Source organism: Benincasa hispida, chromosome 3, assembly GCF_009727055.1.
Source record: "Benincasa hispida cultivar B227 chromosome 3, ASM972705v1, whole genome shotgun sequence".
NCBI lineage: Eukaryota > Viridiplantae > Streptophyta > Magnoliopsida > Cucurbitales > Cucurbitaceae > Benincasa > Benincasa hispida.
Window position 1 is genome coordinate 36,046,260 of NC_052351.1, and position 22,566 is coordinate 36,068,825.

The following is a 22,566-nucleotide window of genomic DNA, read 5'->3' on the forward strand; positions in this document are numbered from 1 at the left end:
GTACTAAAAGTGAATAGAATGATTGTACAAAAATAATTAGTCCATTTAATAACCAATAAAAGAATGATCGTACAAACATAATTAATGTTCACTTACCTAACAATAAATATTTGATTACACAAAAAATAGAAAGGGAGGGAGAAGAAATTTCTCTCCTAATCAAACACGAGATCTCCGTCACCGTCACCACCGCGTTAGACTATTGATTTTCTTTTGCAAGAAAAAGAAAAGAGGAGAAAATTAGGATATGTATGATAGAAAATCTAGATTATGTTTTATGTTTTTAGATTCATTACATTAAATAAATATGTGTTTGGTAGATGATCCGATTTTTGTTTCTAAAAACTATTTTCGAATCTTGTGATCTAAATAGTGGAAATACTAAAAACAACATTTTTATATTTTCATTTTTATTAAATAAAAATAAAAATAATTAGAAATACACTATGTATTATGCAATTTATTATAAATTATATAATATTACAAAATAATAATTATATAATTTTCTTTAAACATAAATCATAGTCATAAATAAATTTATAATAATTTATCGTCAACTAAACATTAATAAATAACTATAATTAATTTTATGCTTTATGAATATATAATATCAAATACATTTTAATAAATAATGGTTTAAATTAGAATTCAATTTTTAAATAAAATATATATATATATATATACATGAAACTATAAGGGGTTGTATGGGGCACTGAGATGATATACGATACACGGAAGAAAAATGTGATGAGATACAAAACATGTTTTGAAAATGGAACCACAAACAATTAAAATCGATGAGATAGGATAATGAGTCTCTAAATGCTAAGATGATATAGGATGTAGGGATATATCATCTCATGTTGAACTCCAAACAATCCCTAAGTTTGTCTTTATTAAAGTGATGGTTATCAAAATTCTCTATTCACCTACCAAAGTGGCCTTACAAATGGAAATCTTGAGGTGCTAAGTCTCTGATCTAACAAGGAAAGTATAGAAGATTCACGTGAGGAGATGAAGTAAAAACGTACCTAAATTCAAACCCGCCAAAATGGGCCCCATTTACCTTCTGCTGAGGTCAGGCAATATGTCAGGTGGACCCGACCCGGTTCGGCCCAGCCCAAAAAGCGTGGCCTTCTCTTCTTTTTTGTATGCATTCGGAGATTAGTATTTAAAGCCGGGCACTGAGTTGCACTCTCAACCATTGAGTGGCCTTCAAATCTGCATTTTGGTATTTTTTTTTTCAAATCTTGTTTGTTTTTTTCATTTGATTCTGATGGGGAAATCACCGGCAGAAGAGCATCCTAAGAAGGCTTTCGGATGGGCCGCCACCGATACCTCCGGCCATCTTTCTCCATTTCATTTCTCCAGAAGGTTCCTCTTTCTTTTTTCTTTTTATTTTTCCCTCTCGATTTGTGAAATGCTGATCAATGGAAAGAAAAATATACAGCTTATTTCTTGTTTTCTTGAGAAGCGCTTGCATGTGCCTTTGATGTTCATATTTTGTTTAGAATATTCCATGGGGACAATGAATATTACGACCTTTTCAGTACGAGGTGGGGATTAAAGTGTTCTCTCTCTGGATCAAGGATTCAAATTATGAGATCTCATTTTTCTTTCCATATATTAATAAAATATATAGGCCCCCGGATGAACTCTAAAAATTTACATATAAATTATCTAATTTATAATTAACTTCTTTTTACTTCTAAATTAAATTGTTGGTTTCATTTTTTTTCTTTTTAATTCCATTATTGGGCTACTTGTTATTAATATTTTATGTTCATATTGGATTAATTGATTTTTTAATTGATTTTAGGGGTATTTATAAAAGATATCGTAGTCATCGATTTTTTTAAAAAATAAATATCGTAGTTATCGATTAATACTAAAAAAATAATTGATTTGGACCGGACTGTTTAATTTAAAAAACATTTATTAGTATCATTAATTTTCTTGGTATATTTATGTATAGTTGTCGAGCTATGCTCACACAAGACTATTTGTGTGACTAATTAGGAGAATTTTATCAAATCATACTAATTATATCCTAATTTTTAAAATTAATAGGACTAAAATCAACCATAGGTACTTAATTCCTAATTTTAAAATTAATAGTACTAAAATCAACCATAGGTACTCAATTCCTAATTTTTAAAATTAATAGGACTAAAATCAACCATAGGTACTCAATTCTGATAGGACCAAAATTATAATTTAACTTTTATTTATGAGCTATTCATGATAAAGAGTTAAGAGACTATAGGTTCAATACATGATGGCTACCTATCTAAGATTTAATATCTTAGAGTTTTCATGATACCCAAATACTCTATGGAATCAGGTGGCTGTCCCATAAGATAAGTTGAGATGTGCATTTACTGGTTTTGAGTTTGCCACTTAGTTAAGTTTTCTTTTTTTAAAAAAATAATTTTTATTCTTTTTCGTGTGTGATTAGAGTGAATGCATCAATGCATTACTTGCTCAATAATAATTGTACAGCAAACAACTTTAATGAAACATATATCGATTATTTGTACTGTGGTTGGACCGACGAAATGTGGTTGCAGAGAAACTGGGGAAAACGATGTAGCTTTTAAAGTTCTTTACTGTGGAATTTGCCATTCTGACCTTCACATGGTGAAGAATGAGTGGGGCAATACCATTTACCCTATTGTTCCTGGGTGCGTCCTCTCTATCTTTTCTTTCTCGCCTTCCTTTTTGATCTACTGTTATGAATTATGATGATCATGTTCTTAGTTTCAAGTGTGCTTGTTGTTGTTGTTGTTGTTGGTTTGGATTTGCAGTCATGAAATCGTGGGCGAGGTAACAGAGGTTGGAAGCAAAGTAAAGAATTTCAAGGTCGGAGACAGAGTTGGCGTAGGATGTATGGTTGGATCCTGCCGCTCCTGTGATAACTGTTCCAATGACCTTGAGAACTATTGTCCCAAAATGATCCTCACCTACTCTGCCAAGGACACCGACGGGACCATAACCTACGGAGGCTACTCTGACTGTATGGTCGCTGACGAGCATTTCATTGTTCGCATTCCCGACAGCATCTCTCTGCACGCCGCGGCTCCGCTGTTGTGTGCTGGTATCACGGTTTACAGCCCCTTGAGATACTTTGGACTTGACAAGCCTGGAATGCAAATCGGCGTGGTTGGCCTCGGTGGGCTTGGCCATGTAGCCATCAAATTTGCTAAGGCCTTTGGCGCTAAGGTTACTGTGATTAGTACCTCGCCTAACAAGAAGCAGGAGGCTATTGAACATCTTGGGGCTGATTCATTCTTGGTCAGCCGTGATCAAGAGCAAATGCAGGTGAGATTTGTAATGATTTGAATTTTTATTGCTTTTGTTTTGTTTTTATGTATGAAAGTATGAGTAATGATATGATATCTTTTGGCTTAGGCTGCTGGAGGGACTTTGGATGGTATCATAGACACGGTCTCTGCTGCACATCCCCTTTTGCCTCTGCTATCTCTTGTAAAAACACATGGAAAATATGTTATGGTTGGTTTACCAGAGAAGCCACTTGAGCTCCCAGCCTTTGCTCTTGTTGATGGTAATATAATCAATCATTTCATAAAGCTCGTCGTGGAAGAAGAAAATTTGAAATTCACTCCATAATAACTATATTATTCGTTGCTCTTACAATTTACAGGTAGGAAAACAATGGCTGGTAGTTGCATTGGAGGGATGAAGGAAACGCAAGAGATGATTGATTTTGCTGCCAAACATAACATAACTGCGGATGTCGAGGTGATTCCGATAGCTGAAGTCAACAAGGCAATGGAACGGATGCTGAAACAGGATGTTAAGTATCGATTTGTCATGGACATTGCCAACTCATTGAAGCCTAGCAGTTAAAAAAAATGAGGGGGCAAAAAAAGTCTTCGAGCATTTGTCAACTTTCTGATATTGTATTAGCAGAGAGCATTAGCTGGGGTTCTTTTTCCCTCTATTGGAACTTGTTTTGATAATTGGGTTATAGTAATATGAAATTGTCTCGAATTTTGGATATTGGAAACAAAGAGTAAAACAGAGAGATTGGCTAACTAAAGAAAAACTAACTCAAATTACAAGATTCCTATCTAACAATAATAATACTAATTATAATTATAATAATGAATTTAAATGAATAAATTGGGTCATCAGTGATTATCCTATTTGTATTTGGTTTTACTCTACACCTTCAAATCGTATGTAGTCGTACATTACTCCTTGAAAAGGTCCTGTATGTCTTCTCTGTGTAAGATAGATTACGTTTTCATCTTCTACCAAATATTGGCTGGGAACCTGGAAGTTGAATAACCAATAAAGGCCATGAATCCCATGTCTGGCAATGGCGTTATCTTTTCCCGAGGACCAATACCCGGTCGAGAAATGAGGCCGTGTGGCAGATGGGTTGTTGAACCGTATATCGACGACTGCGTCGGTAGAGGAGGCCAAGGCCAATCGGAGCATATAGTTACCAGTCTGTTTAGGCCCTTGAAGACGAAACACAATTTGCCATGTGGTTGCCTCATAGTTATCGGATGTAGTTGCTCGGGTGACGTGAGCGAAGAACCAGTGGCGACGGTAATTGTCAGTGGTGACATTGTAGACGAGATCTTGATTGGGATACAATTCAGAGTATTGTTCCCAAAGACCATATTGTCGAAAATTATCTTGGGTGTGGAATTTAGAATTATTGTAAAAGCGATTCATGAGGGTGGGTTGGGGATTCGGTATATAGAACTCAGCCGCCGTTCGATCTGGGACGCCAATCTCCCACAAAGTTGGGCCTTGTCTTGGAGGGTGGAAGACCAACAAGTTTAGGTTGGTGGAACTTCTTGGTGTAACTATGATTTCCTTGTCATACTTGTAATCGGCAACGACGCCAGGTACCCAAGCATATAAATTGTAATTTCCAGGCCTTATATTGTCGATTGAGAAGTATCCTTGCTCGTCCGCGCGTGTCCAGAACTGGTATCCCTATGAATTAAAACAAGGACAATGCTTAGTTTATACAGTGGCTACATCTAGATTTTATTTATTTATTTGTGTCTAAGAATTATATGATAATAAAAAGAAAAAAGAAAAACGTTTACCTTGCTTTCTTTTTGCCAAGACCCCGATTCCCCGGGAGCGGCGAGGCCCACATAAGCCGAATCGGCCCACATGTGTGAGTTCTTAGCGTATCTGCCAAAGAAGAAAACGAAATCTTTTATTTTTAGCCACAAAGACGAGAGCTGAAAAGATAAATGAAAGCAACGGAACAAACCTATCTCGGACTAATAATCGACCACTCACGGTGCCTCTTTGGTCCGACGATGGAAAGTCTCCGGATTCAACAAAGTTGTATGGCCACTTACTCCTTTCTATCCTCATCTGATTTTAAATTATTTCCCTTTTTACAAAATAAATAAATAGCTCCAAATGGCTGTTTTTCTTTTTCTTTTTTTTCTTTTTAATTAAAGATATAATCATAAATAATACCTGGTTTTTAGCATCTTCCCATAGTGAACCGAGACTTCCTGTGCCGGTCGGATCCGAGTTCAGATAAGTGAAAACCGGTCCGAAAACCTTCTTCCAAGCCTCTCCCTCTCCAAATCTCATGGAAACTTCTTTACCCGCATAATGTGTACTTACAAACATCTTTTTTTTTTAAAAAAAAGAAAATTATGATTTAGATAAAAATAAATTAATTAATTAAATTTAAAAAGAAAATTATTATGCAAATCGGGTATTGGGCTTACAGAGAGAGTGGTGGGGCCGACGTGGGAAGTGAGATCTTGCTTGACGGGCCCCGCCGTGCGAAACTCATCACTGGACGTGATCATCCAGAATCCCACGTGTGGCTCACTCGACTCCCATCCATGAACTTTGTTCTCCATATTTTCTAAAGAGTATTGGTACTTATCGTCCACCTACACCACACACAAACACACCCCAAATTAAAATTAAACTCAAATTAGCGTATAACATTTTAAAATAAATGTACTAAATAAAAGGACCCAAAAACTTAGGGACAAAAAGTCATTTTTCCTCATGTGTACATCTAGCTAAAAGTCTCCACATAATTTTATATTTATCTATATACCTCTCCTTTGAGGTTAGAATTGATCGGTCGTGTTAAGAGAACCGCCTCTGGATAAGCTAGAGGTCGTCCCATCAAACGGTCCTGTAACGTTGGCATGATCCTTTGTCTGTTGTCTGATATTGCCATGTAATGAAACCTAACCATTGATTATATAACAAAAAGCATAACATAAGCTTTTTTTTAATATCTCAATTTGATTTTTGTTAAAAAAAAAAATTAATCTAACTTGAAAAATACTTACTTGTCCCCTTGGAGTTTGTAGACAATCCTAATCTGATCAACGTCAATTTGAGGCCATCCATCTAATCTTTCAAATATGCCATATGAATAGAATCCATAATCGCCGCGTCGTAGAATGTATCTGAAATTTTTTCCGACTTCAAAATTAAAATTTATACACTTGACTTATGGAAAAAAAAAAAGATGAGTTAATTTAGTAACATTTTTTTAAATTTAAATCAAATTATGGAAACATGAAACATAATTAGAAAACTATTATTTTACAATTAAGGAAAAAGAAAAAATGTAGGGAGAGAAAAAGCACCTTTTGTCTATGTTCAAAGGGAGTGAAGAAGAATCAGAAGGATCCCAAGTTTTGGTGAATGAAAGTTCTATTTGGTCACTATTCACCGTGATCACTTTGAATTCTGTCGCCCTTACTCTGGAAGAATGAATCAAATTATATATAGAATAATTTTATTACCTTTTTCTATTCATAAAATTAAAAAAAAAAAAAAATACTTGGAACTCACTTCATCACAAAGCAAAAAAAATAAATAAATAAAAAAAGTGTAACTATCTTATTATTTTTCAGGTTGACAACGATTAAACTATAAAGTACTAGTTTAAATATAAGAATCCGTTTCCAAAAAAAAAAAAAGTTTAAATATAAAAATCTCCCAAATTAATTTTAGAGTTCTTTTCAAATATAACATTATGAATCAACTTATTTATAAATATAATAAAATATAATTATCTATTAATTGATATATATTTAAAATAACTACGAACATAATTCAGTTAAAATAAAATTTTAAAAATTATTTGTAGTTACCTGTCAGTGGCACTAGCTCTATTCGGCCGGTTCCAAACCACGTCCCAATATCTACACAAGTCAACAATAATACCATTAAACAAAGTAATTATTTTTATTACTTTTCATGTAGCCCAATTGAAAAGATGATTAATTTAAGATAAATAAATGAACTAGTTGGTCTTATTATTATTTAAAAAAATTTGAAATTATAAATGTCAACTTAAATTTTTTGTGATACTAAATTATATAGAAAAAGGAGGAAATTTTAGAAATTTACCCTCTATTATGTTGTGCATTGTGAATTTCAAGTACGTTATCAATACCCTTATATTTTAGGCCAATAACATTGCCATCTGGACGAGATAATGTGACTCGAACTAAGCCATTGTCAATTACCACCTGAAAAGAAAAATATCGTTAGATAATATGAAATTAAAATCAATTTAATATTAATTTTCACTTGTTTGGTTCTATTAATTTCTTCCTAATTAATATTGATTTTCACTTGTTTGACTTTTTTAAATCAATATTAACAATTTTAGTCTCTATCATAAAAAAATCTATTATAATATAAAAATATAAATTGATTCAATAATATCTTTCAGACTAAACTAAATGTAATCTGGTACCAAAAAGTTTTATTTTTCCTATAAACATGGTTTTTTAGTATAAAATATACAAACGTAGGAAGAAGGATGAAGTTACTAGATTGTCACCTGTCCATGATTCTGCCATTCCAATGTTACGTCGCGTGACAACGTTGGTTTGTTGTTGTTCTCCACCAGATTTCTTCTCATTCTTCTACAATTGATTAAATTAAACAAAGATATTCAAAATCAAAATCAAACCATGAACCCTTTATCGGGCAAAAAAACAATACCCAAAAACGTCCAGTCTATTTAATCATGATTTTAACCAAAATTTTCCCATACTGCTCAAATTTTTTTAAAAAAGAATAATAGTAATAACAACAACAATGCAACGAAAAAATAATAATATGAGAGAAGAAGAAGAAGGAAAAACGAAAAAAAAAAGAAAAAATCCTTACTGTTGGAAGGATTGTTGTTGTTGTGGTTTGGCCTTGGCGAGAGTAAAACTGAAGAATAAGAAAATAAGTGCGGCCATTGCTGAGAGCTCAAGCTTTTTCTGTTGCCTTCTTCTTTTGCCTTTCTTCTCCATTATTTTTGGTCCTTTTGTTGAAGCAGTTTCGATGAACAATAATAACGTTCTAATAACATATGAACTTCAAAACATCAATACATATTAAACTATCTCTCCTCAAAAGGTTAATAATTAATATATATGAGGAAGAAAAAGGGTGTAAATGAATTTGCATGGATTAAATAATGGACCAATAATAATAATAACGAGGTTACCTATTTATGAAGAAAAAAAAAAAGGAATATTTGCAAAACAAGCAGATGTTTTTTTATTGAAGGGAAAAAAAAGAGAGCTTTTTTTGTCTCAAACAGGTTGCGACTTAAGTCTTTATAACTTTAGGGAGGGGCAATGTTGAATACGGAATATGGAATATTATAAATATAATATAAAAATCTTCCTATTTAGAAAGTGGAAAGGAAAATATTAAGATGTCATTAGATATTGGGTTATTTCTAGACGTAATATATACAAAAGATGATTTATTCTATTCAAAATTTGAAAAATATAACATAAAAGGAATCATTCTTTTTTTTTTTTTAAAAAAAGGGTAGAATGGCTAGATTTGGGAGAAAATATATATGGAAATAAATATTTTATTTTATTTTATTTTGTTTATTTTTTTTTTGGTAAATATATAAATTTGGAAGTGGTTTGTGGGTGTTATACCAATATTTGACAAATTGGGAGAGGCAGTTGCTGTGGTGGCATGCATGTGGGAGAGAGACATTTAAAGTATTAAATGGGTAATTGAATTAGGTGAACTTCTAAATTCCCTCTCTAAAACCAATATATCATTGCTTTTCTGATTTCCTTTTTTGAATTTTCTTAGGGAAATTGATTTTTCCCTTCCTCCAACCAAGGAACTTTTCAACTTTCAAAAGTGCCCATATATACCTATATTATGATTTTTTTTTTTTTTTAATAACATAGTAAAAGCTATAATAATTTAACTTTTAAAATAAAATATTGTCACCAAATTTTTATTGGATGATTAATGTGGCTGCAAGAATAAATTTAACCCAACCACCATTAAGTTTGTTTTCCTATATATATGTATGAAAAATAAGGCCCTTTTTGACACACAAAACAACGCCGGATTACTTTACTTTTCCTCTTGTTTGTTTATTGTATATTTATTATCCAAGTTAACTAATTATGAATATTATATTCCATAACTAATACTTAAATAATTTAATTTATAGAATAATATTCCAATGTTACCTTAATTAATCTTATTTACGTAACTAATTTGATGATAATACTAGAAATTAAAGAAAAATACATTTTTAGTCTCCAAGTCTTTTGGAATAGTGTGTTTGGTCCCTGAATTTTTAAATTAATTATTTTTGGCCTTAAGTTTTCAATAATAGGTTTAAAAGGTCTTCTTCATTAACAGAACTGTTTAAATTAACAGATTTGTCCAAATAAATTATTTAAATACTAATGTAGCTTGCTGACTAAGTTGATGATTTGGATTTAAATTCGTCTCATGAAGTTACTTCACAAGACAAAAGACAGAAATGACATGAAATTGAGTTCGTTGAGTTCATTTCTCCTAAAGCTCATCTCGAAGACGAACTTCATGAAACAAACGATAGAAATGATGTGAAGTTTAGTTCATTTCTCATGAAGTTTGTCTCATAAAATAATTTTAAGAGACAAAACATAGAAATGACGTGAAGTTGAGTTCATTTCTCGTGAAGTTACTTCATGAGACAAACTTTATGAGACAAATTTAAATTCAAATCATCAACTTAGTCAGCATTTGAATAATCTATTTGGACAAATCTGTTAATTTAAAAGTACTATTAATGAAGAGGACCTTTTAAATCTATTATCGAAAGTTTATGGACTAAAATGCCTAATTTAAAACTTCAAAGATCAAACACATTTGTTGCCAAAAATTCGGAGACTAAAAAGATTGTTTTTTCCAAGAAACTAGGTTCATTTGGTAGGCTCAAACCAACTTTCTAAACAATGGAGAAGGGGAAACGGGTTCAATAACAAACAAATTAGGTCAAAACCCACTTTGGAGATTAATTAATGGTAAAGATATATGCCTCCAATCGCGAAAATTATAAAAGATTTTTGAAAGGTCTGTTGAAGAATATAAATGTTTTATGTTAGGTTCACACATACACACACAAAATCATATGAATTAACTTTACAAAATTGATTAATGCAAATATGTTATTTTGATAATCGTTTAGGTCAATGTTATTTTAATTTCTTTAGACTTTTAAACACACTAGCCAACCTAATCCCAACTCTAATTCTATGTGTTTAAGCTCTGCCCATAACAGACTTATCCGTCTTTTGACCAAGAAATTAGAAAAGTATTCCAACGACCCTTCTTCTTATCTAGATTTTAATATTTTGAACAAACTAAAAATTATTTGTAAGAGACCAGAATATATTTAATAAAGAATTAAATGGTTATAATCTAATTATATAAATATATTTTTTTTATTTATTTTATTACAATGTTTTGTCGAGATGGAAAATAACTAAACTTCGATTTTAAAAGAGGCATGTCATTTACGGTGAAAATAATAATATGGAATGTAACTCTGATATTTAAGAAATATTAATTAAAGTGGATTTTGTGATATGTCATGATATATGTAGGTATATCCTCTTACATTTCATATAATGAAGATACAAAAATAGGTAATATTTATCGTACTTGTAAATTGTTTTTTATGTCCTAATATATTTGACGACATGATAATGAAATTTGTCATCTATTATAATCTTTAAATATCAAACTAAACAACAGTTAGTAACTCATTATCCCAAAGCTTGGATATTGTTGGATATTATTTGAGAAACGCTATATGATCTTTACGGAATAGCAAAAAAAAAAAAAAAAAAATTGGCTCAGATGTTAAAGTACAATATAATAGAGAAGAAGTAAAAAATTTAAATTAATGTCATAACGATTATATTTATACAGGATTTGATCTGAGGTTTAACTTAACTCTCATAGGATTAGGATATGAGTTTTTCCTAATTTCAAACAAATTTGATTAAATTTTATCTTAACTTATCTTATACTGATATTTTATTTTATTTATTTGACCAAATTTCATCTACAACAATGTTATTATTATATGATTAGTAAAGATATATAGAAGTTATTGAAACGTGTGAATGAAACTTCGCCTATAAAATGTTATTTGAAACCGTCTGAAAGATTATTACTATAGTAATGACATATTGATTCATTAAGATAGGGGAAGGGGACTTGAGCCTATAAAAAGGAAACTTTAATATTTTCCCAACCTATCAGAATCTATATATTTATATATCTATATATTTTTTAAAAGTATTATGAGGAGAAACCATGGATTTTTTTCCTACATTTTTTAATTGACGATTATAGGGATATCTTATTTAATTTCACTGAGAGTAGATAAATTATTGTAGATTTTCTTTTCTAAAAAGCACACACATTGTTTCTCTAATTCACGTTTTAAAAAAAAATCATCACATTTATCTATAATTCATGTTAAATGGAAAAAAAAAATTAATTCTTATATTATCTAATATCCTTAAATAACTTCATTATATTCAAATTAAATGCATAACAAACTTTCAAAAAGGAATGATTTTATTTAATAATTTTGAGAATTTCGATTTAAGATTAAATGAAAGTAGATTTTCAATAAAAAATTTCTCGATAAATGGATAAATCATACTTGTAATTTTATGATGTAGCTCTCTTTCTTTTCTTTCTTTTTTTCTCTTTCTATTATAAATATCATAAAATAGATGATCAATGCTTAGTATCCTAAAAGTCATGTGTCATTTTTCATATTGTCCACGTGCCTTATAATAGTTCATGCTTGGTGTCCATGTAAGTCCACATCCTACTTGTCATTTTTTTTATAAATAGTGACATTTTGTGGATCTTAATAGAATGCACATTGATGAGAAATCCACTTTAAAATTATATTAATTTTCATATCCAATTTTATAATTTTAGTTATTTTATGATTTTAGTTATTTTATTTTATTTTATATTTTATTTATTTATTATTATTATATTATATTTTCTCCATATCTGTGTTCCCGTTGTGCTCTTCAATTTCACAACATGTTATCAGCACGAGCTCTTGTCGTTTTTCCCGCTAAAGGTAGGTCCTAAAGGTATGCCGATTTTTCTCTCTTCATTATAATTAATAAACTGAATATTATTTTGCATATGCAATATCTATTAAATGTCTAACATAAGTGCAATATTTTATGATAGCGTTGCCATGAAAAATCTCATAAAATTGAATTTGTCACCTTTGATATTAACGACAATAATTATTTGTCATGGGTACTTGATTTCGAAATCCACCTGGATGCTATGAATCTTGGGGAGACTATTAAAGAAGGAAATACGACATCCAGTCAGAACAAAACAAAAACTATGATTTTTCTTTGTCATCATCTCCACGGGGGATTGAAAATGGAGTATCTTACAATAAAAGATCCCCATATCTTGTGGAAAATTTTGAAAGAGAGGTATGATCATAAAAAAAACAATTATTCTTCCTAAAGTTCGTTATGAATGGATGCACTTGAAGCTACAAGATTTCAAATTAGTAAGTGATTACAACTCTGCATTATTTAAAATCAGTTCGAAATTGTTATTATGCAGAGAAAAAATTACTGATGCTGATATGTTAGAGAAGACATTTTCTACATTTCATGTCTTAAATATGCTTTTGCAGCAGCAATATCGAGAGAAATGTTTTAAACAATATTCTAAACTAATTTCATGTCTTAAGGTTTTAAACAATATTCTAAACTAATTTCATGTCTTCTCGTGGCCGAACAAGATAACGAGTTATTGATGAAGAACCACAAATCTCGACCAACTGGAACAACACCATTCCCTGAAGTGAATGTTAATAATCATGGTCGAGGTCGTGGTCGAGGTCATGACCGTAGTAGAGGAAGAAATAATTATTATTTTCGTGGTGGTCGTTCTAATCATTTAAATTTCATAAGAACCACACAAAATGATGATCACAAAGGAAAAGCTCCACAAGATAAAAGATCAAAGAGTGTTGAAAATAAATGCTTCCGATGCAGAATGACTGGACATTGGTCACGTACTTATCGTATGTCAAAACACTTAGTTGACCTCTATCAAGCCTCCCTGAAGAAAAAAGAGAGGTTAGTTCATTTACTTCACTTTTAAGCTCATTATATTCTCTTACATCTTGTTCTCTCCGGTGGGCCGCATACATCGCTTGAAGTGCATAATAGATGTTCATGTTCTCCAAATCTAGTAATTAGTGTATCCTAGGTTAGTCAGCTATTCAGCACATAATTACTATTGCCTCTTTGAAATCTTGGCTAGAAATTCTATCAAACACATTAAAAGCAATGTATTCAATCACGAGTGAATGTGACAAAACACTAGAAGAAATTCGAGTTTTAATGTTGGTTGACAACCGACATTAAAGATAGTGTTATTAAAGCCCTTTAATGTCAGTTTTAAACCGACATTAAAGGGCTTCAATTACACAGCCTTCAATGTCGGTTGCAACCAACATTAAAGCCTCTATTTTTTTTTAATTATTAACCGACATTGAAGCCCAAATCTGTCTAATTTTTTTAAATTCCGTTGCCGAATCCATTTTTTGGTCAAAAAGTATAACATGACACATCATCATTGAACGTTGTAGCTATGATATATTATTCATGTATGGATTGTAACCTATTATATTTAATCCACAAATTCTGCTATGAAATTATAATTTAAAAGGTTGTACAATAATTCAGGCCTTGAAAACACAAATTACAAGTAATACAAACATTAGGATTTTACAAACATTATGAGATTACTGTCTCCCTCCACTTAGTAAGTATGGATCCCTTCATAATTCTTCTTGAACCAACCCCCTAGCTTCAGCAGTGTCTGGTTATAGGCATCTTTGTCTGACCACTATTGTTCAAAGGATTACAAAACAAAAAAGGTTTAAGACAAAGGATTGAAAGTGAAAATGTGATAAGAATTCATATTCAACTAACCGTATTTATTGGGAATGTGCATAAATGGTACATTCAAGGCAAAATTCTTGTAGTGAATGTGTTGGATCTAAAGTTCCCCAAGAAAAAGCATAAAGAGGTTATCAAATATTTACTCCTTTGTTGCATCTGCAAAACAAGAAAACTCAATAGTTGAATAAATGAGAGAATCTTCTTTTTTAAGATCTTGAAGAAGAGAAGCTTGGTTACCTAGATATGAGATATGAAGACGATGGAAAATTTTCGGTAGCATAACGATGCTACTACAATAAAACCAAAAATTTACCTTAAACCTGTTCAAAGAAACACACTCCCAAAAATATTTCACAACCACTTGTTCTCAACAGAACTATCAGAATTCCCAAAAAATGAATATTCAAGAACACATATATCAATAAGCAAATTTAGCTCACAATATACTTTAAACCCATGTCACAAAGACTACCATAGTGCATGAATAACCCATAAACTACAATAGTGCGACCTACAAACTCGAGCACCTTGAATCAAATCTAAACTACAAATAAATAGTACCCATGAGTCATAAACTGGTGTTACATTCTAATCCAATATTGTCCAAAGAGAAATAAGCACACTATAACTTCTCAAACAGGAATTTTCATATCATTAGAGTCACTTGAAAACACTTAGAAACTGTGCTTAAAACTGCAAGCATTCAAAAATGCACTTACCAGGAATAATTTTCACAATCCCTTGCTGTTGCAAGAAATCCATCTCCTCTCCACCCCTTCTAAACACCTAAAAAATACACAAACAAAAAAGGTTTAATACAAAGGATTGAAAGTGAAAATGTTATCAAAATTCATATTCAACTAACCGTGTTTATTGGGAATGTGCATAAATGGTACATTCAAGGAAAAATTCTTGTAGTGATACTTATTGAATGATCAAATAATTTAAATTGAATACTAGAATGATGCTTACAGAGCTAGATACTAACTATTTAAATCAGATGTTACTAATGTAATAGAAATACCGATTCTGTTACAGAGCTAGATACTAACTATTTAAATCGGATGTTAAAGAACGCTAGTAGATACTAACTATTTAAATCAGTGAATCTATATGATATTTGATGATATATGCATGAACCTGCTTCCCGAATTCGATAGATTGCAAGGAACAACAAGCATTACACACGATTCCGAGCGTATAGTTTATAGGATAAGCTCCAGCTTCCAACATTTCTATGAACACTCGAAAAGCAACAAAGATCAAGAAAACTCTGCAGTAAATAAGTAATTGGAAAACCTGATGTTTTTTAATGTTCTTACCATTGTGCTTGAGTTCCTGGAAGGACAAATCACAATAAAAAATGCATTACATCTTGGTGATTTGAACTGACATGTTTGATGCAATGTTTTTGAGTTGAAGACAAAGATTTAACGATAGATGGAAGCCGAATGGAATAGATATTTCATCCAGTTTACGAGCATCGGTAGTGGCAAATAGTTGAGACCCAATGCAAGGCCTGAAATTTGAAGTCAATTACTGAATTTTAGTTGACATAATTGAATTAAAATAAATACTCAACTGCTAGCCTACGAGGTAAAAGAAAACGCCAGCAAGTATACCTTACACAAGACAAGCACTTGGGCACTCGAAATGGAATGCTTATCCACTGTGTAAGAATATTTGATAAAAACTGCACGCCATCCTCGATAACCTAGAGAAATGTCCCCTCATCCACTCTGTTTGACTTGCTTTGCAAACAGATGAACTCAGAAACAGCATACCTACAGAGAGTCAAGATACCTCTTACTTCGTACCCCACATCTGATATTTTGCCTCTTGAAACCAAATGCAATTAGTTATTCGGTCCTCCATTGATTTCGAAAATTTGTGCGAGCATTCTACTTGTTTCATCATCTACCAACCAAAGCCTGCCAATCAGATTTTGAATGAGTATTGCATGTGATTTAGTTCTAAAATCATCCACATTTTCAGTCATTAGAGTTGTAGCCAAGTTTGGAACATGAAAGGCAAAAACAGCACAAAAGGCCAACAGAGAGCAATTCAGTGCAAGGGCTGAAATAATGTTCGAACTCTTGGTGTCCATTCCAATAAAAGTTGTTCCAATGAGATCAAATTCATGGGACAGCCTCTCTAACGTTAAAGATAATTTACTAAATTTGATCAACAAAGACAATGTACCATTTGGATTAGTTGTAATATAAACCAATAGCACCTACTACAATGTTCTGTATGAGGAGTTTGATTTTGCACAGATAGAAAAAGGTCAATCTTCTAGTATGTCTTTCATATAGCAATGGATTATTTCATATTCTCAATAGTTAATCTAATTATGATAATCATAGACATGTCTAAAGCTATTAGTAGTCAGTGACACTGAAGATTCTCTACTACAGAGAGAATGGGAGGATGATATAAGATAAAATCATGATGCTTCAAATGCATTCAAGTATGGAAGTGAACCAAATTTAAACCACAGTATGAAGTCTCACCATAGTCCCAATGATGGCATCTCCTGCAAGTGTTGCCTTTAATATGTCTGACTGCGTGAACCAAAAAGTAGGTTAGAATTGAAAAGGTTATAAGCCATGAAACATCCATCGAGGCTGAGTATCAAACAGAGATCTTATTAATTCACATAAATCTCCTTCCTACCCAACACCCGTTCAAATAAAAGATAAAAGAAATTCCAGACTGTTGAAGCATCACTGGAATACAACCAGCATAAACAAATCTCTGGCGAATTACACATCCATCAACATTTAGAGCTTTTAGCAGATCTTACTATCTAAAATGACAACTCACAAACAAGATAAACTATTCAAATCCAGTAAATAAAGTGGATATTACCTCGAACCACTCATTTAAGACCTTCGAAGTTGGTGATACTATAAGGTCTATAAACTCCCTAAGAAAAATAAAATAAAGAGATGCATCAGACAACAACAAAATTGAATTACTTAAATCAACGCCTAGTAAAGTCTATCCTGGTACAAGTTACTTACACCATATCTTTTTGACCTAATAATAGCACATGCCAAAGACAACGACCCTAGAAAATAGAGTTTTGCAACTTATCTTTCAACCGGCAACGGAAATATTTAAACCAGCTTATCTCTCAACTCAAAACAAAATTTAAACCATGCAGCGTGCAGCGACAGTCGATGAGATGGTGTCGAGCAGGAACGGCGAGCGGCGGGGCGAGGTGCAAGTGGCTGATAAGGGAGGGAGGAGGGTGGCTGATGGGGAAAATAGGGTTATATAAAAGAAGAAAAAAAAAATTGGGGGGGGGGGGGGGGGGGAAGAGAGTAAAGCAGGAAATGAAAAAAAATGGGGGGAAATGAGTTTTGTGTTTTTTTTAAAAAAGAAAAGTGGATCTTTAATGTCGGTTTTAAAGGTATACCTACAATATCAGTTTAAAACTGATATTAAAGATCCGCTTTTTGTAAAAAAAACAAAACCAACATTATACATCCGGTTTCACTTTTTCCAACCAACATTAAAGTCCAAATTTCTTCTAGTGAAATCAAGCATCTAGGCTAAACATGCTCAATATATAGATCATTTAGCATGCTTCAAGAATTAAAATTAGATTCAAGAATGCTCAAATTCAAATTGCTATTGATAAAGAAAAGTAGAAAACTCAAAAGAATTTTCAAGAACCCTTGAAATAGAAACAAGATTGAATTACTTCACAGACCCATAGACAAATTCATAAAGAATTACAAGTTATTGATTATAAATGAAAAAGAAATCAAAATCTAACCTAGGTAGGAAACAAAATTACCATAGAGATTAATTGATGCAAAGAGAAATTCCAGCCTCCATGAAATTGTGCTTCCTCTCTTCAGCAAAATTGAAAGAAATCTTTCTTCTTCCTTTAAGCAAAAATGAAAGAAATCTATTTATAGTTGTAGGGATAAGACACATCGTTGACGCTTGGTTGTGCGAGGCTCGTGTGTGGGATGAATCGCGTCAAAATCCAGAAGAAAGAATGAACACATCAAGTTTTCTATTTTATACTCGATGCTCGATGCCCGATTACTCGGTAGCATTCACTCAATGACCTTTTTAGTAATTACTCGATGACTTGACAACCTTACTCGATTGTACTTTATAGTATTTTTCTAAATACTCGATGGCACTCATTTACTCGATTGTATTTTTCTGTTTACTCGATTCTCTTCAATTTGTTGATTTTATTGGTTTTTTTTTTTTTTTTAATCTTTTTGGTACAATTTTCTTGTAATGACTTCTAAATGCCTTCGGAGACCGTTTTACCTACACAATTAGCATCTAAAGAAAATAATCAACACAATTTTTGGGGGAATCAACATAGAAAATATACATCCTTGAAAGACCTAACAAAACACCCCCAACTTAACTCTTGGTCATCCCAAGCATGTCTAAACTAGAAATATGCATACATTCAAACAAAAACATGAATATCAATCGTGCATTCGTTCAGAGAACTCATTAAAAAATGTTAATATGTTCATATGGTTTACTCAAAAATTTAATTAATATCTCTCTTTTCAACAATCAAGCAAACGAATGATACAAATTGGCATTTAAACCATTAAAGTTTTTCTAACAAAGCATTGAATCCTATTTTTTAGAAGAAAACGTTTTTTTCTTGTAAAGCCATAAAAGAAGAGAATACTCAATTTTAGTTTATTTAAAGGCTAAAACTAGTAGAAAGACTATATCCAACTCTCAATTCCTCTTCGCCATATACTGGCTCGGTTATCGGTCTATGATATACCTAACTTGCATTGGATAGAGTCAATTCTAATACAAGGGTGCCCTTTTTTTTTAAAAAAAAAGTCACACATACAAAACGTAAATGACATTTCTTTTACTTAGAGGGATAACTTTCATACTCACACTGCAGGGAACCTATCACTCTTTTCTCGCAGGCCCTAACTAATACGATGGAGGTAGCTCTTTTCACCTCTATCTATGCGCACACACACGTTAGTGAAGGTTTATGTTATTTTGTTATGTCAATTCGCAAGTTTGCCCTTTTATTATTATTATTATTATTATTATTATTATTTTGTGTGTGCTAGCAATTTTTATACACTGAGCTATTTTTATTCCTCTATGTCTAGACTTGCCTCTAAAAAAAGATGGTTGTTCTTAGACCAAAGTTTTTCTTATTAGGGTTAATAAAGAAAATTAAGTAGATATGACATTTCTAAAAGTTTAAGATTCTAAATAAATCTAAGACTAAGTATTCAATTTCTTATGAAATTAAAAGTAAAATAAAGTTTCTTTTGAAAAATGAGTTTCAAAATTTTGTAAGAAAAGATTTTAAGAAGTTTAAAATTGATTTATATCATTGCTTGAGAGAATGTATCATCAAAGTTCATTGATAAGAATCAAAAGATTGAGAAAAGAAAATGATCATGACAAACAAAGTGAATGTTATTCTTGAATGAATGAACATACTTAGATGAATCATGCATAGAAAGCAAAAATGAGTCATATAAAAAGAAAAATGATGTCAAGATAATGATATTATGTTTCTTAAGAGAATAAAAAAGAATGCCATAGGAATGTAATAGAGCCTAATCAAGATATATTTCATCAAGATCATAAAATCCACATAACCCAAGCTCAGGTGCCCAAGGGTTCCAAACATGTAAAGTTAATAGAGATAATAGAGCAAACAGAGCAACATTTTTATAAGGCCATTTTTAACAACCCTAAAAAAAATGTTAAGAACATGCAATGTATTCCCACCCTCAACTTAAAAACTAAACATTGTCCTTAATGTTGATAAAACTAAAATATGAGTGAGAAGAAAAAAAAAAAAGGAACAAAGAACTCCCCTGATTTCACGCAAAGGGTGTGGTGGTAGAAATTTTTCTTAGTTTGTTCTTATTCTTTTCGTGTGTTCTTTTCCTGCATCAATTTTTTTTAATTTTTCTTTCATTTTGTTGTTCCTACAAAAAAAAGATAATAAAAAGAAAGGAAAAGAAAAGTTACAAGAAAATGAAGAAAGTTAGCCTAAAATTTTCTAAACCTAGAAAGCTACTAAAGAAAGCAAGTAAAAGTTGTTTTATTTTTTTACGCTTGGCTACCTCTAGGAAGGGCAAATTTTTAAGTTATTTTATTTTTTACGCTTGGCTACCTCTAGGAAGGACAAATTTTTAACGTCGATTGCTCGACGCGACCCGTCTTTTATGCTTTTCAAAGTACATAAAAATTCTCATATTTCTCCGGTCCTTTCTTGGATGAATCTATATAGTCGATAAGGGCTATAAGAGAACTCATCCTCTTTCGAGAACCAGACAGGTCGAATTTGGATTTTCTAATATTTGGTAAAAAAGAGAAAAATAAAGAATCAAATGACCCAAAATAGTCGAAAGAAAGAAAATACTCAACAACAAACTCATAATCATAAGGAAAATAAGATAAGTTCGTCTATCTCCCACTTGCTCAATCGTTTACACGATTGTGTTTCCTTCTTCTTTCTACCTTAAACCAAGTCCACACAGAGCCCACCCTCTGAATTCTCACACCAAGAATACCAAGGTAGCCTTCTTGGTGGTGTCATACTTAACTCGACACTGTCGAAGTTCTATGGAGGCCATTCGTATTGTTTGGGGTGTTCGTGACCAAGGCGATCGCTTAGTTCAAGTACGCGGTGTTTATGCAGTGTAGCGGTCATGTTGGGCGAACGTTCGTGTGTTATTGTGTAGCTGTGATCGAGCATTCGTGATCAAGGAACTTTGTGATGAGTTTACAAAAGTGTGTTGCTCTTGTCTTTGATCATTTGTGTAGCATGCTGTAATTTATGTATTTCACATAACCATTTGTTTCCGTTTGTGATTGTAATTGTAATGTGCATATACGATTTTAATTTGGAATGATCCTTCCGCTGCTCATGAAAATCCTCATGTTTGATTTCCTTCACACAACACTTACAAACCTCTACAAAGCGAGTTGTATCCGTAGTGTCACCAGGATCAGGTATCCCTCCTTAATCCTTATACTACAGACCTTTTTAGGTTATCACTTAAGGCATGATCCACTTGTATATCTCATATACATGTTTATGTTTACATACAATAACCATGAAGCTTTATTTATTGGATATGAGTAAATGCCAAATAAAATAACTCTTATTTTATTCATAACAATGTGTACAAGTTACAAACTACGAGACTCTGGGAGAATTAGGACACTAATCCCAACATGCTCGTCAAGAATATCCTCAAGTATCTTCGGAGAATGAAATCCTACATGCTCTTGTATGGATCTAAGTATTTGATCCTTACTGAATACAAGGACTTTGATTTTCCGACTGATAAGGATTCTCGAAAATCCACTTCATGATTAGTGCTCACTCTTAACAGAGGGGCTGTAGTGTGGCGAAGCACTATATGGAGGCCAAGTATGTAGCAGCTTGTGAAGCTGCTAAGGAGGCCATTTGGCTCAGGAAATTCCTGACTGATCTGGAAGTTGCTCCAGACATTTTTAGGCTTATCACCCTTTATTGTGATAATAGTGGTGCTGTGGCGAACTCCAGGGAGCCTAGAAGTCACAAGCGTGACAAACATATAGAGAAGAAGTATCATCTAAGCCGCAAGATTGTGTATCGAGAGGACGTGATAGTCACGAAGATAGCTTTGGAGCATAACATTGCTGACCTGTTTACAAAGGCTCTTATGGCTGTAGGTTTTTAGGGTCACCTATAGAGCATGGGTCTACAGGACCATCCGCGGCGGAACTAGGGCAAGTAAGAGATTTTATACTGGGCCTTAGTGCCCTAGTTTATTATTTTGTACTTGTATTTTTCTTGTACACCCACTCGCTTTAGGATAAGTGGGAGATTGTTGGGGTTGATGCGCCTAAATCTCGTAGGGTCATGTAGTTTGTAAACACGTGTATGAACAAATATTTGTGATATAATAATTTGAGATATTTTCTTCACTTTTGTCTATGAAATATCGGATATTTTAGTTGCATTAACCACAAACCGATAAACTAAGATCCCTGGTTATCGTTGTAACTTAAGCATGTATGTGGAGACATACAAATGGATCATGCCTTAAGAGATAACCTAAATGGTCTGTAGTATATAGATAAAGGAGGGAAACCTTATCCTTATGACATTACGGATACGACCCGTTTTGTAGATGTTACAAGTGTTATAAAATGCTACAGATGGTCAAATCCCGATCAGTCATGTGGAGACATATGAGTGGGGGTATCCTATACAAAGGATTTTGTATAAGACCGGACTACG

The 22,566-nt window shown here is 32.3% G+C and overlaps 2 protein-coding genes and 1 long non-coding RNA gene across 12 annotated transcripts; 1 reads left to right on the forward strand and 2 right to left on the reverse strand.

Moving 5' to 3' along the window:
- The first annotated feature begins 1,188 nt into the window (after nucleotides 1-1,188).
- Nucleotides 1,189-4,023, forward strand: LOC120073722 (8-hydroxygeraniol dehydrogenase-like). The gene is made up of 5 exons (XM_039026526.1): nucleotides 1,189-1,374; nucleotides 2,571-2,684; nucleotides 2,808-3,321; nucleotides 3,412-3,565; nucleotides 3,665-4,023. The coding sequence occupies exons 1-5, from the start codon at nucleotides 1,277-1,279 to the stop codon at nucleotides 3,868-3,870; spliced, it is 1,086 nt and encodes a 361-aa protein (XP_038882454.1). The 5' UTR covers nucleotides 1,189-1,276; the 3' UTR covers nucleotides 3,871-4,023.
- LOC120073721 (probable rhamnogalacturonate lyase B) lies at nucleotides 3,949-8,357 on the reverse strand. The gene is made up of 12 exons (XM_039026525.1): nucleotides 8,170-8,357; nucleotides 7,838-7,922; nucleotides 7,399-7,520; nucleotides 7,140-7,190; nucleotides 6,630-6,746; nucleotides 6,327-6,446; nucleotides 6,086-6,221; nucleotides 5,742-5,912; nucleotides 5,482-5,640; nucleotides 5,267-5,373; nucleotides 5,094-5,184; nucleotides 3,949-4,977 (listed from the first exon to the last, which is right to left on the reverse strand). The coding sequence occupies exons 1-12, from the start codon at nucleotides 8,298-8,300 to the stop codon at nucleotides 4,183-4,185; spliced, it is 2,085 nt and encodes a 694-aa protein (XP_038882453.1). The 5' UTR covers nucleotides 8,301-8,357; the 3' UTR covers nucleotides 3,949-4,182.
- A 6,025-nt stretch (nucleotides 8,358-14,382) lies between these two features.
- Nucleotides 14,383-17,574, reverse strand: LOC120074138. Of its 10 annotated transcripts, XR_005480904.1 has the most exons (7): nucleotides 17,157-17,574; nucleotides 16,799-16,849; nucleotides 15,908-16,216; nucleotides 15,608-15,804; nucleotides 15,426-15,520; nucleotides 15,005-15,071; nucleotides 14,387-14,441 (listed from the first exon to the last, which is right to left on the reverse strand). It is a non-coding gene; the product is annotated as an uncharacterized LOC120074138 (long non-coding RNA). The 10 variants fall into 10 exon arrangements; XR_005480908.1 differs by having other exon boundaries at nucleotides 14,383-14,441; nucleotides 15,005-15,804; nucleotides 16,799-16,845; nucleotides 17,157-17,214; nucleotides 17,312-17,574; XR_005480905.1 differs by having other exon boundaries at nucleotides 14,383-14,441; nucleotides 15,005-15,804; nucleotides 17,157-17,214; nucleotides 17,312-17,574.
- Nucleotides 17,575-22,566: the final 4,992 nt, after the last annotated feature.